This window comes from Xenopus laevis, chromosome 1S, assembly GCF_017654675.1.
Source record: "Xenopus laevis strain J_2021 chromosome 1S, Xenopus_laevis_v10.1, whole genome shotgun sequence".
Taxonomy (NCBI): domain Eukaryota; kingdom Metazoa; phylum Chordata; class Amphibia; order Anura; family Pipidae; genus Xenopus; species Xenopus laevis.
The window spans coordinates 59,500,174-59,520,280 of NC_054372.1; the positions used below are offsets into that span (position 1 = coordinate 59,500,174).

The 20,107-nt window shown below is 37.3% G+C and overlaps 1 protein-coding gene across 4 annotated transcripts in view; it reads right to left on the minus strand.

The window, feature by feature from the left end:
• pde5a.S (phosphodiesterase 5A S homeolog) overlaps positions 1-20,107 on the minus strand; it is a 101,208-nt gene that overhangs the window by 40,930 nt on the left and 40,171 nt on the right. For all 4 annotated transcript variants that reach the window (NM_001094802.1, XM_018238381.2, XM_041576058.1 and 1 more), the window contains 5 exon segments: positions 106-214; positions 4,458-4,525; positions 6,944-7,081; positions 9,974-10,063; positions 14,774-14,845. In NM_001094802.1, the coding sequence (NP_001088271.1) occupies positions 106-214; positions 4,458-4,525; positions 6,944-7,081; positions 9,974-10,063; positions 14,774-14,845 (477 nt within the window).

Below are 20,107 nucleotides of genomic sequence, written 5' to 3' on the forward strand. Positions count from 1 at the left end.
AGAGCGAATTCTGGGATAAAGCTCATAGTTAAGAGTAACTGTGCCGCTCATTTTTCTATAGCCTTGCATATATTTATCACATCTTAGAAAATGTTTGTTACTTACTGTCCATGGAAATCTTGTGTCCTTACAGATGTCTGTAATGTTAATTGGTTCCATTGTATTTGCTACGTACTGCGCATACATGTAATTGATTTTGCTCACATCATATTCCCTAAAATTGATTAAAAAACACAATTTAATAATCAGGTCTTTTGGACCACGGTTATTAGAAGCAGCGCAGACTGAACATGTGATTTCTAAATGATAATGCATCTTATAAAAATGCAGTGCACAACATCTCCCTACATATTCAGATTTGCCTTATTTACTAAAAACCAGACATAATTAAACAATAGGTTTCATGCAGAAATCTGTAAAGATAAAAATAAAGAACTTTAAAAATAAATGAGAACTTTAAAAATAAAGGAGAACTAAAGCTTAACTAAACAACTGGGCTAGAAATGTTGTGCATTATGTTTTGGGCTTCTGTACCAGCCCAAGGCAATTACAACCCTTTAGCAGGAAGGATCTGTGCCTCCAAAGATGCTCCAGTAGCTCCCCATCTTCTTTTATGCTTAAGGGATGACTCAAAATATACAGTACACATAGAAAATAAATGTCACAATAAAAGGCTGATTAGTAATTATAACATATAATTACTACATGGCAGCATAGCATAGCATAGCACTACATGGACAAGCACTGACTTATTTGACACTGGAACCAGACCTCAGGCCCTCCACTGTTGGAGAGATGTCCTAATGAGGAATGGCCTAATAATTTCTTATAATAATTTTTACTAGGGTCATATAGTTTAACTTGAGGGTTACATGAAACAGCAACAGGCATAGAAGATAAACAGGGCACTTTTGACCAGTGAGGTAGAAGAGAATTAAGGGCCCACTTTTAGGATAGTGATTAAAGCAAAATAAAATCTGCATTGCCCTATATAACTTGCTTCAGCACTTCCAGTAATTCACTGCTTAGCTTGCAGTTCTTACAAAACCTCCACTGAGTAGCCTGACAAGAGTGGATGAATGGCTAATAATTGACAATCATATTGCTTCAGCAAAAAACAAAAAAAAAAAAATCAGAGGGCTTGCAAGTGAGACTTGCTTGAGTTGGCAAGTACTTTCATTGTGCATAACGAGATGCCTGTACAGTTTTTATAAAACAGAAATGTCAAATGGATATCATATGCAGATGGTAAAAATCACTGCATTTGTGCAACTTCTGCTTAATATTAGAGAACATTAGGCATATAATGTAAAATGTTGCTTGAATCGTATGTTTTATCTTATAGTCTATCAAAGATTTTATTCAATGCATTGGTGTATAGATATTGTTCTAAGCGTTACACTTATTTGAATCCCTAAAAGCAGTGGAGGAGAGTAATGTATATCTCAGGGGTTGTATTTGTAAACACATCTTTTGAGTAGAGGCACATAACACTGGCATGCCTTGTAGCACCTCGTATGCTCTTCATTGGTCAAGCTACCTAGGTTAGCTAAGTAGGGTAGGGGTCTTACATAATACACCCAAAGATGTATAAGAAGTACATGGCTCTCGATGAGAATAACTGTCTGCCTACCACTCACAGAAAATACTGCAGAATTTAATGATGAAATGTTAAGGCTTGTTATAGGGATACTGTCATGGGAAAATCAGTTAATAGTGCTGCTCCAGCAGAATACTGCACTGAAATCCATTTTTCAAAAGAGCAAACTGATTTTGTCATACTGAATTTTGAAATCTGACATGGGACTAGACCAGTGATCCCCAACCAGTAGCTCATGAGCAACATGTTGCTCCACAACCCCTTGGATGTTTCTCCCAGTGGCTTCAAAGTAGATGCTTATATTTGAATTCCTGGCTTGGAGGCAAGTTTGATTGCATAAAAACCATGTGTACTGCCAAATAGAGTTTTCTGTAGGCTTCCAGTTCACATAGAGGCTACCAAATAGCCAATCACAGCCCTTATTTGGCATCCTCAGGAACCATTTTCCTTCTTATGTTGTTCCCCAACCCTTCTTACATTTGAATGTGGCTCACAGGTGAATAAGGTTGGGGATCCCTGGGCTAGAGATATTGTCAGTTTCCCAGCTGCCCCAGTCATGTGACTTGTGCCTGCACTTTAGGATGGAACTACTTTCTGGAAGGCTGTTATTTCTCCTACTTAATGCAACTGAATCAGTCTCAGTGGGACTTGGCTCTTACTATTGAGTGTTTTTCTTAGATCTTCCAGGGAACTGTTATCTTGTGTTAGGGAGCTGCTATCTCATTAACTTCCCATTGTTCTGTTGTTAGGCTGGTGGGGGTGGGGTGATATCACTCCAATTTGCAGTACACCAGTAAAGAGTGACTGAAGTTTATCAGAGCACAAGTCACATGACTGGGGGCAGCTGGGAAACTGACAATATGTCTAGCCCCATGTCAGATTTCAAAATTGAATATAACAAAATCTGTCTGCTCTTTTGAAAAAAATGGATTTCAGTGCAGAATTCTGCGGGAGCAGCACTATTAACTGATGCTTTTTGAAAAAAAAAAAAACGTATTTTCCCATGACAGTATCCCTTTAAACTGTTGTTTTTCAGGACAAATTATCTTCATAAAAATACATTTCTACAAATTATTTAGAGTTTAGAGAGTTGCCTGGCCTGCAGATGTCTCTGTTATACAAACAATATACATCAAAATAAATATTGTTTGACATATTATAAGGCACTGTAGTCACACACTACAGGAGGCAATAGGTCATATCCTAAACTCCAACTGTTTCCATTTACAGCTTTCTAATTTTAACTGGATATACTACAAATATGTTTAAGCAGCTGGGGTAAATGCAATAACTTGAGAATCAAAGCTCTTGCTAAAATAACATTAACTTTGTCACTGGCAAATCTCAGCATTCACATTACATAATGGCTTTTGGCAGGGCCGGACCAGTAGGCAGAAGAGGAGCTGGCTTTTGGGGGGGACGCTGGGTATATTGAACAAGAACAGGAAATAAGTACCAACAAATTAAATGGGCAAACTACAAAGACTTGTGAAAAACAACACAGTGAATTGTATATCTTATATAATCATTTTCAAATTTTTTGCCTTTCTTTGTTTCATTGTGTTTACCTATTCACATAAATTATATATTTTACCCAGAACCCTGAACATACATAGAAATGGAATGAAGATTTAAAACACTTTAAAGGTTTCTAGGTATCCCAAAGCAAACAAACCTCAGTTCTGCCTATAGAATAATTATGACTATGGGTTTTAGTGGTCATAAATTTGCTATTTTTACTGTTGTTCTCATGAAAAAGTCTCAGCTGTGGTCTGTGGAAATGAATATGGCAGTGCATATGTATGTAGTGGAATGCCCTTACTACTGTACAACCTATAACATATATATACAGAATAAAGACCCTGCCTATTGACAGTGACTATTCCCTTTTACAAAAACAAATGCAGTTACTGTAATATCACAAATAATTCTCTAAAGACAATCCTAAATTAAATGTATATTTCTGTGAGATGCCAGTACAGGGGATAGAAAGGTCACCATCATGTATTAATGTAAATGATCGTGGACATGTGATAACTGGTTCTGCACTCAGGTGGATAATGGGTGTTGAGGTTACAGTTTGTTGCTAGCAGTTACAGCAACAAAACAAATGCCATGATTGGCTGCATTTACTGCGTTGATCCTCTTCTGCTGTGCTAAAATAAATTATCTCCAGATTCTCTATTATCACTATTTTTAGAAAAAGCATGCACTTCTCATTAAACCATATGCAGAGCTTATCTAGACCTAAAAAGCAAATCTGACTAGCTCTCACCTTTAAGCCAGTGTCTTGTCATTTGTGTTATGACACCCAGGGCTTAGTCTTTTCTTTCCCTTATACACAAATTCTCTTAAATAATCATTGTAGCAAAGAATGTCTTTAATCTCTTCTATGCTCATTTCTGCTGTTGTGAATGGCAACATATTTTGGTAAAGGTCTCCATATTAGGAGAATTGCACACAGCTACTTGGATGAATTTTATCCTTCTGCTGTCGGATGCTTTTTCTTTTATGCGTGTCTCACTTGGGCAACGCAGATCCCACTCACGCAGATCACAATTGTGTCAAGCAATGTCCTGTGAATTTTGGAAGTTGCAGAATGCTATTCAATAGCTAGTAGTGTACCAATAACTAGTAGTGTGTATGAGTACTGAAACATTGTTTATAAAATCATTTATACTATACAAAGACATAGTAGTCATACGTTATCCTTAGTAGAATGATAACAACTTCCATATTCTTTCACACTACCCTCAAATGTAAGATATTTCAAATTAAGGCAATTTAAGTGTCTTCTGCTCACTTATAAATATAGGTTTCCCTTCTTTATTCATGCAGCTTATTTACTGGTAATTACCTCTTTAGAGCATTTGCAGACTCTTGTAATTCATCAGACTCCATATGAAACACACTTGAAAAGGTATCCTGTAAGTAATGCAATTTGGTATAATAATTATATATTTTCTTATTACACACTAAAACCATGGAAAAGAGAAACATGGCCTTCAAAGAACAATAATGAAACATGAAATAGAAACATTTGAAAAACTCTTCAAAGAGGCAGAGCCATCCTACACTAGTTATGTCCAAATACAATTTTACATCCCCTGATATCAGAGCTGGGCCAACCCGGCCAGGCGCCCTAGGCAGCCTGGCGGGCCAAGGCGCCGGCTCCGTGCACGCTCGAATGCGCATGCGCAGAAGTGCGCATGCGCGAAAGTGCGCTCCAGTGCGTATGCGCAAAATGTGTGCGTGCATGCGCAGAAGCGCATTTTCGCGGAAGCTGCCAGTGCCAGCCGAGGAGAGACGGGACCGGACACGGGGTAGGCGACAGAGCAGGTACGTTCCTGGCGCCCCCTCAGCTTTGCGCCCTAGGCACGTGCCTACTCTGCCTACCCCTAGTTCTGGCCCTGACTGATATTAAGCTTTCCCTCATTTTACATTGTTGTTTTGTGGTCCCACCTATATATTATGCATAATACATTTTCCTGGATTTTACACCAGTTGTTTCTGATCCCCTGAAAAACGTAAAATGGGGGGGTTCTACTGTAATATAATTCCAAGGTCAAATTGTGTTCACAATCCTTATCCACTTCACACTTGTATGCCTTCAAACCCGAATACATACCACCCAACTGTCCCGATTTTGACAGCTCAGCCTGCAGTCCCGGGTTTGTTACTGAATTGTCCCGACTTTCTCTTTGATCTCCTGCACTGAACAGCCAGTAAAAGATACAAAGTTTCTAACTTAATTAGCTTCTGGCAAAGAGCCCCGAATAGATACTTTTGTAACAATTTAAGATAAGCAAGTCTCTTGGGGATACTGACTTGCAGCTTAAAGGGCAATTCACCTTCATTAGAAAAACTGTAATAACACATAAAAAACACAGAAATGTGTTCAAACTTTCATAACCTGACAAATTTTGTAAAATGAACATGGTAATTATGGGGTGTGGTCACTTTTGTTCCTTTTGTGAAACTATTACCCTCCCATCAGGGGACATTAGCTTGCCATGTCCTGTGTGTGTAAATGACATGGAGTGTCCAGGGAAAAGGGAAAATGTATCATACACTCCATGTCATAGTTTACCATGCCTTTTGACACCTGATTGGGGGTGGGGTTGTCTTTTAAAGCTTTGAGGAGGGTCCTTCTGATGTGAGCACTGTGGCGGGCTATCTGTGTGTATGACATGGAGTCATAACATATTGGGGCTAGTTTTACATCAATATCGGTGCATCAGGCAAAAGTTGCAATAGAGTTAGTGGCAACTAAAGTTAGGGTGGAAATTGTAGGGGAAAAGCTACACTGTAGGGAAAAAATATGGCAAATTACACAAACAATCGCACTTTGCAGCATGCTCTATGTTCATAAATGTGGCTTCTGCTTGCAAAGCTTGAGACTTTCAATACATTAACCCAAAGTTTTCTATATCATACAATGTTCTATTTCCTTCTATTTGTAAACACACAGGATCTATCAGGATTTTGACTTTGTTAGCAATAAGAACCCGTAAATATAGTCACAACAAAACAGCCTTACAACCTGCTACCAACTGCTACAGATACAGTACATTTTGGCTTCTTGTACGCCATGATTTTAGAAGGTAAACTGAATTAGCTGCATTCATAATGGTGATTGTTTTGTTATGCGATCAATTAAATCATTTCCAGCTACTGCAGTTTGTTCTGATTTTACAGTGTACTTAGATTTGAATACACTATGCTGCAAAAAGAATACCTTCCTGCATTTTCTGCCATTTTGGCATCCATCAAATTATAGTGAGGTTAGTGGACACCGAACGATCTTGCATCAAACAATATGTTGTCTAACACTGGTCAGAAAATAGATTGTTAAGGTTAAAAAATGTTCATCATTCACAGTGAAATGTATCGATTTTTGCAGGGCCAAGCAGGCAGCTACCCATAGTTTTCCTGGCTTCAACTAGACTATATCACTTGAAATGGTCTTTTAAGTTGATAGACAAATCGCACATTTAAAAGATCATTTCAGGATAAGCTTGGTCTTACAATAAGGAAAAGATCTTTTAAAAATCGCTGGGACTTTCAATTTGGCTGTACACGAGTCAAACTAAATATCTGTATTTCTGTTGTTGTTGCTAATTTAAAGATATCAAGGCACTTCAACTGCCCCTTTGTGTTAGTTATTGGGAATTATACAAAAGAATCATGGGAATATAAAATAAACAGATAATTTATGTTCTAATATAAAAATATTCAAATAATATCATCTGGCATATGGAATAACATAGGAAAACATTTTTACATGTTGCCACTAGAATAATATATAACATTTACGTTGTAATGAGACATTCCCCTACTCACAGGACTATCTTCATCCACAATGAATATTGTGCATCTCTGAGCCTGCATGAATGACAGGATAGTAGCTGCGATCTTCTTTAAGATGACTTCCAGTGATTGCTGTTCTTCAAATATCAAGGTTGCAAGGTCAAGCAGCACCTAAATTAATAAAACATTACAATACGAATGAGTGTGTTATTGTTTTTTAAACCCTAAAGACTGAGCTGTTTTATCTAAGGTGTCTAGCAATAATGCTATGCACTTCCAGATGCAAAATCTAAAAACACACTACACTAATTATAATTATGTACTAGATCTAATATAGAATATTTGAAGAAGTTTCATAACAGCATCAGTGTAATTAAGCATTGGAGAAATTTGGCCAGGATTCAAACAAGTTGACTTTTAGCAGTCCCCAAGCTAAAAAAAATGCACATTTAAGGCATTTGTGTAGGGTCAGCTGAAACTTCTGTTAGGCACAAGGAAGCCAATAAAACTTGCAAAGAAAGCATCGGATAAGCAGAAATAGAGAATAAAAAGAGCAAGGGTGAAATTAATTCCACATTATAGTAAAATGTGTGAATGCTAACAGAAAATTCAGCAAGCAGGGGATGGACCCGGGTGTCAGAGTGAGGTAAATGTGTTAATGAGAAAAGACTTAAAACAGAGCTTTTGAACTGTTATTTTTTCTGTTTACACAACTGAGGAATCAGTTAAGAAATGCATCTGTTTTAATACAGCAAAATCTAAGAGTTTGCGGGGCCGATTTACTAAATTCGAGTGAAGGATTCGAAGTAAAAAAACTTCGAATTTCGAAGTATTTTTTGGGCTACTTTGACCATTGAATGGGCTACTTCAACCTTCGACTACGACTACGACTTCGAATCGAAGGATTCGAACTAAAAATCGTTCGACTATTCGATAGTCGAAGTACTGTCTCTTTAAAAAAAACTTCGACCCCCTAGTTTGGCAGCTAAAAGCTACCGAAGTCAATGTTAGCCTATGGGGAAGGTCCCCATAGGCTTTCCTAAGTTTTTTTGATCGAAGGATAATCCTTCGATCGTTGGATTAAAATCCTTCGAATCGTTCGATACGAAGGATTTAATCGTTCGATCAAAGGAATAATCCTTCGATCGTACGATCGTAGAATTTGCGCTAAATCCTTCGACTTCGATATTCGAAGTCGAAGGATTTCAATTCCTAGTCGAATATCGAGGGTTAATTAACCCTCGATATTCGACCCTTAATGAATCAGCCCCTAGCTGTTGATCAGGAGGAAGTTCAAAACAGATGAGAACATGTAAATATAAAACAAAGATTTAAAACCTGGGTACTAAATGATCTCAGCTCTGTGATTACCAAAATGCTTTACTTATTTTTCCAGGTTCTTGATATCTGACATAATGGTAAAGGATTTGTGAATTGCTATAGTGGAGCAATTATTGAAAAATCCTGAAAACTAAAGGCCTGTTAGTTTGGTTGTAAGAAAGCTTTTGGTGGTACAGGTATGGGATCTGTTATCCTGAAACCCATTATCCAGAAAGCTCAGAATTATGGAAAGAACATCTCCCATAGACTCCATTTTATTCAAATAATCCAAATTTTTTTTTAATTATTTTTTTTTCTATAAAACAGTAGCTTGCACTTGATCCAAACTAAGATGTAATTAATCATCATTGAAAGCAGAACCAGCCTATTGGGGTTATTTAATGTTTAAATGATTTTCTAGTAGATATTAGGTATGAAGATCCAAATTACAGAAAGACCCGTTATCTGGAAAACACCAGGTCCTGAGCATTCTGGATAACAGTTCCCATACCTGTATTAGGGAATAAGTCAGTTGCCTTCTATAAGGTGTGAACAAAAACTAAAATTAAGGTGGCAGTGGATTTTATCTACTTGAAGGATAGATTAAAATTAATGGTGGAAAAATGGACCATTTTCTAATGTGGTTAGAAACATAATGCAGAGATCCCTTTAGTTTTTAATTGACATTGTGATTGTAAGTAATTAGTTATTGTAAGGTATTAGTTATGCCTCTTTATAGATCTGTAGCAAAGCCTCACCTTGGATATGAGTGCAGTTTTGCTAAAGAATCTTAATGAGCTGGAAAGAGTGCTGAGTTGTGCAACTAAACTAGTAAGAGGAATAGAACAATTAAAATAAAAGTAAAGACTATGATATATGAGATTGTTTTCTCTGAAAAAAGTGCTTGCAAGGGGGACATGATTGCTCTGTACATTATATTAGAGGACACTATAGACAGATAGTGAAGGAGCTTTTATCTCACACAAAAGAACAGAGAACCAGAGACAATTCAATTAAACTTAAGGCACTGAACTTTCCTTTGAAGTAGTGAAAATGTTCCTTGTGGAGAGGGCAGTGATGCTGTGAAATACCCTGTTGAGTATATCATAGGCTTCAGTGTTCTAAAATCTACATTTAGTTTAGTATGAATATGTGAATATACATTTTATATAGTGAGTGCTACAATAATTCACTGTGCTTTTACTGTATGTTAAAATTCACAAAAACATATCCATACAGCATAATCTAGCTGAACAAAGTTGACCAATTGACCATTTGTCATGTAAAATGACTGTATTGTACATGTTTATCTAAAAATGGGAGTACTGTGGATTCACTGAGCAACGCATACATAATATTTGCTACCTTATTATTTAGATGTGGTTGACAGAATTTCCTTTTGAAAGAAAATTGACATGGAATAGCACCACTAATATTCTTTAGAATAAAATGCCTTTATTGCACACTTTAGGGCATCACAGCTGATGGTTCCTTGCAGCAGTGCATGTGCAGTACTAATCTTTGCTTGGATCACTGTACTGTAAAGTGGCCTGGCAAAGAACCATTTGGGAAGCATGAAAAGGGGCACCAGGCACTGGTTAAAAACTGGGGTTACTGCTTCATGAATTGTCAGAACTTGGCTTTTCCTTGTATATCAAAAGTGTTTTTTTACCGTTATATATGCAGGTCCAGCATGATTTAAATTAAACAGTCATTTTTAATAACTATAGTTTGAAACTATACCTGGTTTCTCCTGTTTTCAAGCAGTGACGTTTCGTAGAGTTGCGCATTGTGTAGAACAATCCCGCAGAATGCCAAATAAGCAGCAAAGTCCTAAAGCATCAAAGAAATGCATTTACTATAGTTCATATGCTCTGTGATAACCAAATACTGTATGTTTATTGTAATTTGCAATATTCAAACACCAATGGCATCAAGACAACAAAAATTCCAAATTTTTTAGAAACACACTTTTGCATCCAGTATGATGCATAATAAGTAATTAGTACATTTTGCAGGTTATCAAAATCCGAAAATATCTTATTTTTTTAAATATATTCGAACCAAATCCTCTCAGGTTATTTCCGCTTATTTATCAATACATTTTCCCATAAAATGCTGGTGCAGAAAAAAACGCTGAAAAAATCGTGAAAATCGCACATAAATGTTAATCGTATGGATTTTTCAGATTTTACACCCAAAAACCACACAATCTACGGATTATTACACAAAACCCGGTGCAGATCAGGATATCTTTAGGGCTTCACCCATTGAATTATATACAACCTCGACATGTCTGAGATGCCGGATTTTTGGATTCTGACTTTTTCCATCCATGGGGTATAATAAATCCTGAAAAATTCAAGGTTTTTCTTCCACTAATAATTTAAATTTTAGAGTAAAAAAAACTAAAATTTTTCAAGTTTTTGGCATTCGACTTTAATAAATAAGCCCCTTTGTGAGCTAGATGTAAACTCTTTTCCTATTGGTAGTTCTGTAGTGTTGTGTAGTAAAGTATTGGTGTAAGAATAAGAATGCCAAGCACCAACTTGACCATCATGACACTTCAGAGCAGCATTCCTATGCCGAGGAAAAGTAAAAATCTGATTGTAGTTTACAGATGCATCTATAACATGACATTAGGTCAGTTGATTAAAGAAATCATGCACACAGATTTTTTTCTCCCTTCTGTATACTAAATTTGCATATTCAAATTAGGTTTTGTAGTGTATTTGTCTGTGACTTTACCACTGGAGTAATATAGAGGGCGCTGTGCTGCACCTTCAGCAGTTTTTCTCCAGTGCCTGTTCTGCTATGTCTCTCTCCCTCTCACTCTCTTTCCTGCACAGCATGGTTGCACCCTGATGTTTGGTGTTAAGTTATATGTTCATTGCTGAATAAACTTCCAGAAATTTGCTGTTAATGTGCCACCTGTTTCTGGAGCCTTAGTATCACATACAGAACACTGAAAGGCTGACCAGTGAACACAACAGGTTTCAGATTCAGTTCAAATTGTTTGTGAAATATTTGGGATTCCACCAAATTCCAAAAAAGTGCATTTCGATACATGCCTAGTGAAAAGGGACAACCAGAGCCATATTTAGCAATGGGTATAAGTGTGGGTTTATGTAACCCATAGAATGCTGTTCATGTGCAGATTCACTGGCATCCAAAAGTTGGCCTAGCTAGATCAGAGATTTGCAACTTTGAAGGTCATGGATTATTGCTCTTACATGGACCTCTTGGTTAGTAGAGTAATGCAAATAAAATACATCATTTCTTTTCCTTTTTAAGGTTTAATTCTCTTTTTAAAGTATTTTTTTCTTTGCAATTTGATATATATGTAAGAATAGATAGAAAACATAGAAAAATCGAGGAAAATTTTAAAAGCAGAGACCAGCTGAATTTCAGTCATTTGCAACCAAAAGATAATTCAATGTTTGGAACTATTGATGTTTTGTGGCCAAATTGTCAAGCCAATTGGACATTTTAAACAGAAATAACTAACTTCCACAGCAGGGTAAAACCAGTAGGTAATCATTTATGTATATAGTCTATAGTATATAGGTATCAGATGCCTTCCTGTCTTGCAGCTGTATTTCCTCTTTCCTCTCATAGTTTATTTTAGTTTGCAATTTTTCTTTCTACCTTTCCAGAAACAATTAATGCTACATTTACCTAAAATTCTTTTCACATCCATAAAGGCATATGAACTTGCCAGTGAAACCTGAATCCATCTGAACAGACAGTCCAGATATCATGGATAACATGAGCAAAACCAACAAAGTAGCAATAAATATTAGCTTTAAACTAACAGTGCTGTATGTGGTTTTCATATTATATATATTCATTTTGTTTAACAGATTAGCAAACGTCTGATTACAAACTAGTGGTGGATAAAGACAACTGCTGGAAAGTTTATAATATCCTATGATTCCCTGTATAAACGAGAATCATGTTACATAACACTATCCTAAAACAATAAGCAATTGTATTAGGTGAATATTTTCACAGAACAGTAACCTCTGAAGGGATGAAATCACGTTATTCCCACAAGTCATAGTTTCCAACTGAAAACATTCCCAAAGTAAACCTTGTCTGAAGAACAAATTAAAAGACATAAAAAAACAACACTGAAGTAGGAGGTGGTAGTCTGTCCCCAAGTTTGCACATTTTCTCCTGAAAATGTGGGGGGTTTATTGAAGGAAACTTAAATAACATTATCAATCCTTCACTTATTTATTTGTGTTTTTAACATGATTTAAACAAAATTGTAATTTAAAAATCTGGTCCTGCTTTTCACATTGTTGAACAGGCCATATATATCCATGGAACTCTAATGATGGATTTAATATATATCTACCCTATCTAAAATGATTGTTTTGACTTTCTTGCCTTGGCCCCTCCACAAAAAAAATAATTAAGGCTGGTCACATGTAAACTAGCTGCTAGCAGGCTGATCATCAATCCATCACTCTTATTGCTTAATTGGTTGAAAAAGGTGAAAAATACCATTGGCCCATTAGCACATCCTTGGGAAAAGATCTAATGTTGTGCTTGCATGCTTTAGATATTCATAGAATACCCTATATGTTCATTAAATCCCAACTACTGTACATTACGTTTACTGGATTTATAGTACATTGTGAAAAACCTCTAGTTCTTAGGTGCCATTGAATACATTTCCTACAAATGTTCTTGGGCTTCTACAGTTTAGTAGGTTTTGAGTATTCCTAGGGAGGCAAAGTGGATTGACAACTGTCCCTTGTTGTGTATACCTATTAGGAACTTCCTGGTGTAGAATCAGGGAATCTATGTATACTGGCTTCTGCTGTTTCTCCAAACCACAAAAGGAATTGTTGTTTTGTCTTGGAGGATGATATCAATGCCTTTTCCCCCTGACTGTGTTCCCTGCTTTTTTTATAAAACCTCAGTATGTTTGGTAGTAGTTATACAGAGGTCAGGTGATCTCTGAGGCAGCAGAGAGACCATGACAGAATGGTGGTTCAAGGCAAGAGACGTAAAATGACAATATTTACTTAAATATATATATCAATGTGGTAAGATTATTTAATATGCCACTTGATGTGATCTATTGCTCAAGTATTCATTTTGGGGGTATAGTTTTTTGGGGGTATAGCAAAAAAAAGACACATTTTTATCAGCAGTATGACTATATATAGTATCCTTCCCTAAACTGCAGTGTTACTGTTTGATATACCTGCAATCAGAGCATTAGCTGAAATCTCAATAAAACAGCCCCAGATTATTATTCATCTTACGTACATCTTTAAGTCAGTAGTGTGCATTGATATAGGTAGAATTTTCTTGGTATCCAGCATACACAGACTGTGTCATGGTAAAGCACAATTCTGAACTTCAGTCAGAACACTCTTCCGAATAATAGTGACTTTTACATTGTTCTAGACAACCGTGCATGTTGATGTGTGCCTTCTCGTCCTAATAAACCATTTATATGCTTACATTGCTTTCAGAGTCTGGAATGGGAATGTGTCAGCTGTGGAATCCAATATTAGTAGGGGTGTTTGGATACTATTTGGTATAAAGTGAGTCTGGATAATGTAGAGTGCATATAGAGTGCATACAAATTCTACATGGTACTAAGATCACAAGGAAAGCCTCTTTGCAAGCCATGGTGACTCCACAAACTGAAATTCCTAATTGTGCTCTGATGAGTGAAAACAAAGTCTGCTGCTTGCTATATCAGAAATGCAAGACAATGCCAGTCCTTTATTGAGGGTTTTGGAGTGAAAAGCACTAGCACTTTCTCTGTCAGACATTGTTATGGTGTCAGGCAGCAGAGAAAATACCCCTAATGCCTTTAGTCTAATATCTGTTAGGAGAACCCTGATTATTTATACCAACTTCTGCTTTCATTTTCTTCTGTTTGATTTTTTCTTCTCTACTTCCAACCTTTCACATTACAGCCCCTTTAAATACAAGACTATTGTAGCAGCATATCTGACCTGCTATAGGACTCTCAATTGGTAACCAAATGGTAACTATCTTTTTCTTTATAATTGTATATATTGTGCCCTGTTAATATTATACAGAGAAATGAAGTAAAATCACAAGTTTGTAATATTTTGCTAAATTATATTCCTTGACTTATACTAGATTTATTGAATTAGTCAAATGTACTCAGAATGCCATACAGATATGTTACATAGTCTCTTTGTTTTGATGATGACACAAAATTATAACCCATTATAATTGTGCCTTTATCGGTTACTTTCTTGGCAGATGGTTACTATGCACCCATATGATATATGCAAAATAATATTTTGCCCATTGTTCCCCAGCAAAGGGCTGATTAAAAAGGATATATGTCTTTGCAAAAATTACTGTTCCTCTCTCGTGACCATTAAAATTGAAAATATTAAACAGTAAACAATATAACAGATAACAATAGATTTTAACTATGATAACTTAATCAAGTCTTGTTCGTTGACATATAAATAATTTAGTATTGGGAGAACATGAATGCAAACACAATTATAGCATGCACATAACATACTTCACCTTTTCATCTTGGTCAGTAAACGTCCCATTGCTTCCTGATTTCTTATTGATTGCTTGTGCTACACCAACCACCTGAGTTCATCAAACAAATAAAAATAACAATTATTATAACATGAATATTTATACATGAAATACAAGTACTGTACTATTTATAACCAGGCAGGCATGTATTTAATTTCAAGTACACTGATGCACGCTCATACATGTGGGTTAAGACGTTAAAGATCTATTGATTGAGCTCAGGATGTGATTCCTATTAAAGCTAGTACAGGTATAGGATCCCTTATCCGGAAACCCGATATCCAGAAAGTTCAGAATTACAGAATGGCTGTCTTCCATAGACTCCATTTAATCCAAATAATCCAAATTTTTAAAAATGATTTCCTTTTTCTCTGTAATAATAAAACGGTAGCTTGTACTTGATCCCAACTAAGATATAATTAATCCTTATTGGAAGCAAAACAAGCCTATTGGGTTTATTTAATTTTTGAATGAATTTCTAGAAGACCCAAATTACGGAAAGATCTGTTATCCGGAAAATCCCAGGTCCCGAGCATTCTGGATAACAGGTCCCATACCTGTAGTGATGGGCGAATTTGTCCCGTTTTGCTTTGCCAGAAAATTCGCAAATTTCCAGAGAAATTTGCGAAGACATTGAAAATATAACGCCCGCGTCAATTCTGACACTCGAGTCAATTTTGATGCCGGTGTTAAAGGCAATGTTAAAGCCCCTGCTGTATTTATTTGCCCATCACTAAAAGTTAGTATTGATTTGCATTTTATTATTATTATTTATTATTATTATTAACATGTATTTATATAGCACCAACATATTGCGTAGCACTGTAAAGTAAATGTGATTATACAACTAAATCATGAATTATATACATAGAACATATGGAGTTACATACATAACAATCAATACCGGTACAAAAATGTGAGGAAGGCCCTATGCATAGGCATACAGTCTAAAGGGAAGGGAGTAATATACAAGGTGTGGGAGTGGGCAAGATCGAATCGAAGTGGGTGAGAAATGTGGTAGTGTATGTGGTGTTGCGTTTGGTAGTTAAGCAGAGTGAGGGTAGGCTTCTCGAAAGAAGTGAGTTTTAAGAGATTTCTTGAAAGCAGAAAGTTTGGGAGAAAGTTGGACAGACCGTGGAAGAGAGTTCCAGAGAGTTCTAGAGAAGGGGTGCAGCCCTTGCAAAGTCTTGAATGCCAGCATGTGAGGAGGTAATGAGAGAAGAGTTGAGTAGCAGGTCAGTAGAGGAGCATAGTAAGTGGTTGGGTGAGTATATAGAGATGAGTTCAGAGATGTAGGGTGGGGCAGAGTTATGAAGTGCTTTGAAAGTCAGTGTCATTAATTTGAATTTGATTCTGAAAGGTAACGGAAGCCAGTGCAGGGATTGACAGAATGGCGAGGCAGAGGAGGAGCGGTTGCTGAGGTGTATGAGCCTTGCAGCAGTGTTCATTATGGACTGGAGAGGTGACAGTCTCTGGAGGGGAAGGCCAATTAAAAGAGAGTTACAGTAGTCTAGACGTTATATGATGAGAGAGTGAATAAGAATTTTGGCAGCATCTTGGGTGATAAATGATCGTATTTTGGATATGTTCCTTAGGTGGAAGTGACATGATTTAATAAGTGACTGGATATGAGGAGTGAATGACAGAGCAGAATCTAGGATAACCCCAAGGCACCGGGCCTGGGGAGAGGGGGTGATAGTGGAATTGTTAACTATGATGGATACTTCCGGGATGTTACTGGTGTTAGTTGGAGGAAAGAGAACCATTTCAGTTTTAGAGAGGTTTAATTTAAGGTAGCATTACGACATCCAGGTAGAGATAGCAGACAGGCAGGAGGAGACGCGAGTTAGGAGTTCTGGGTTGAGATCAGGAGATGAGAGATAGATCTGAGTATTGTCAGCATAGAGGTGTTAGTGGAAACCATATGAGTTGATTAATTTGCCGAGGGAGGAAGTATAGAGGGAGAATAGTAAGGGTCCCAGGACAGAGCCTTGAGGATCTCCAACAGAAAGAGGTAGGGGAGAAGATGCTACTCCGTTGTAGGAGACACTGAAGGAACGATTGGTGATGTAAGAAGAGAACCAGGAGAGGGCTGTGTCACGAAGGCCAAGCGAATGGAGGGACTGAAGGAGGAGAGGGTGATCTACAGTGTCAAATGCGGCTGAGAGATCAAGCAGCATTAGTAGTGAGAAATGATTGTTGGCTTTAGCGGTTAATTGCAAATGGCAATAATTAAGCCCAATAATTAAGCCCAAAGTTCACCTTTGAAACACTCATTATATATAAAATGCATTGAAAAAATACAAAATTAGTACTTGGGGGAAATCTGCTCTAGCAAATTTACCCATAGTGAGTAGCAAATGGCTGACATTATCCTACTTGCAGTAGAATGTTTAAAGATAATTGGTAATTGTTTGCTATGGGTTAATGAGGCACAGTGCTAGTCACCTTCGGCAAAATTCTTAATATGCCTCAGTAACCAAATATCCAGATACCTAAAATCTATCAAGGACTGCATTAAGATAGTGATATTGTTAAATGTGGCTAAAAATGACATATTTTATATACTGAACTTATTGCACCAGTCTAAAGTTTCAGCTTGTCAATAGCAGCAACAGGACTTCAAACTTGTCACAGGGGGTCACCATCTTGGAAAGTGTCTATGACACTCAGTGGGCTCTGAGCAGCTGTTGAAAAGCTAAGATTAGGGTTTATCACACATTATCAAGCAGAAAATGGGATTTGTGTGTAAAATAAGATGATGCTACAAAGCTGATTATAGAATTCTGATGTTAGTTGCACTGGTTTCTGTGCTGCCATGTATAGAATAATTATATTATATTGTAACATTTATATTCGATGTGTGCTGTATATTTTGTGTCAGTCCCTAAGCTCAGTGACAGCAGTGCAGAGCGTGTGCAGTGAATTAGCAGAAAAGAAGATAGGGAGCTACTGGGGCATCTTTGGAGACACTGATCTTTACTGCTAAAGGGCCGTGGTTGCCTTGGGCTGGTACAGAAGCCCAGAACATAATGTACAACATTTCTGACCTACTTCTTTAGTTAAGCTTTAGTTATCCTTTAAAGGGGTTGCATGAACCCCTACTATATTCCTATCATTGGCCCAGGGACCAAGCAATCAGAGGAAATTAATTTAGGCCACTCTGTGGGTGGCAATATCAGCAAAGATTGGTTAATTTGGCTAGTTCACCAATTAACTAGCTGAGCTTTAGCTTTGAAACCTTCTATGCCGTGAACCAGTTTTATAGCTATCTTATAGTAGAGTGTTCAAAACTTGCTACTGGCAACTGCACTCATTCAACTAAGCACTAATCACTATTTATATTAGCCTCATTAAGTTGTTCACTTTAAATTGCATTTTACTATGATGGATGAAGGTATAATAACACTATTTGCGCTTGGTCTGAATTTTATAACATTTTTATTAAATATTTAACTTTTTGTTCTGCGGCTCTTCAGTTTGAAATGTAGTTGCTAGGGTCCCACTTACAAGCAGTCTTTTAGAAGCCAGAATGGAACATGAGTAAGAGAGAGCCTCTAAAGAAAAATAAGCAATACAAAAACAATACAAATATGGCTTTATAGAGTATTAATTTTGGAAAAGAGGCAGATTAAAATAGGAATACAAAAACACTGAGAAATAAATGGTATGGTTGCTAATAATGAACACAATGAATATATAACATACAGTAGTCATTCATTTAAATCTAAACTTCTCCTTTAGGAACTCCAACGCTACCATTTTTCTAATGTATACGTGTAATGACGTGAAGATGTGGCTAAAAAAAGGTTGTGAAAAAACTTTATTCCCTAGCTGGATTAAAAGTTATAAATTCAAGCAAATATGAAAGGACGGGCACACCCACACATATTCAACTGTATAAAAGAACCTTTTATTTGTGTATTATTTTAAGTGGAATTGTGCTAGAGATTGACAAGATGGATACAGAACTGTTATTACTTAGTAGGCGAGGAATATCTGATCCCCTCAGCTTCCTCTCACCCTGCTGATCCCAAAGTACAGTTTAATCATTTTCCTGTTTTTTCCAGTGGTTATGCAATTGAAACTTTTTTTTTTTTTTTTTTTTATTAACAATTTTTGCAATTTACAGTCATTATGCATGAGAGAAGAAAGAAAAGAAGAGAAAAAAAAGAAACTGGAGAGGACAAAGAAAGGAGAGAGGAGGGGGAGGGAGAGAGGGAGGGAGGGAGCTGGAGACTGCAATAACATGTCATGACCTTAGGCATTGGGAATCAACACCTTTTTAAGTATGGTTAGGAGGAAAAAGAGCGTTCATATAAATCAACTCTGTCAAGTTCAGCTTGGATATGTGCTCGCTGGGGGAGAGTAACTTGTTTCAAATGCCTTGCCAATAAACTTCTACTGACCAGAAGAAGCCTTGTGACTTGTCTCTGTGTTGCTGTGTCCCGTAAAGCCGTTTCATAGCCCAATAGGGCCATTGCTGGGCCGAGGGAGGTTGGGTCACCAGTAATGTCCTTTAGAAGCTCATTAACTCTCTTCCAGTAAACCCTTGCTATGGGACATGCCCACCAGATATGAAAGAAAGAGCCTGGTTCTCGTCGGCACCTCCAACAGATGTTGGGAGAGCTAGGGAAAGCTTTGTGTAGTTTGTCAGGGGTCATGTACCACCTATACATTAATTTGACAGTAAGTTCATGGTGATTAAGCGCTTTCGAGTGTTTTATCGTACGTTGGAAAAGCCTTCGCCAGACCTCCATAGGCAGCGGCAACTGCAACTCTGCCTGCCAGCGTTCTATCGCTAGAGGCGCAACCTCAGCCGCCTTCTGTTGCAACACTTGGTACAGTCCCTGAGTTCCCTTTCGCTTCCCAGGTTGAGACCAACATCTAATTTCAAATAAAGTCGGTTGATGCAATCCATTCCATTTGTGCGCATGGAGGTAGTGCCTCAGCCTGAAATAAGTGTAAAGTTGCGAGCTTGGTAACTCGTATTTAGTTTGCAGAGACTGGAAAGTGACCAGACTGTTCTGTTCGTACAGGTCTCCCATTTTTTGTATTCCTCGAGATTTCCAGAGGGACAATGTCAGATCCGGTATTACCTCTTCCAAAATGGATACTGGCATTAGCGCAGTAGGTGGATGCGCCAGGTGGACATTGTTCCTGGAAGTGTACCAAGCATATAAAGTCGCCTGCGTAGCCTGCGGCAATTTATCCAAATCAGAGCGGCAATGTTTGCCAAGTGTCCAGACATGTGCAGTAATCGAGCAACCAAACTGAGATTTGTAGATCCAACGTTCCAGGTCTACCCATTTT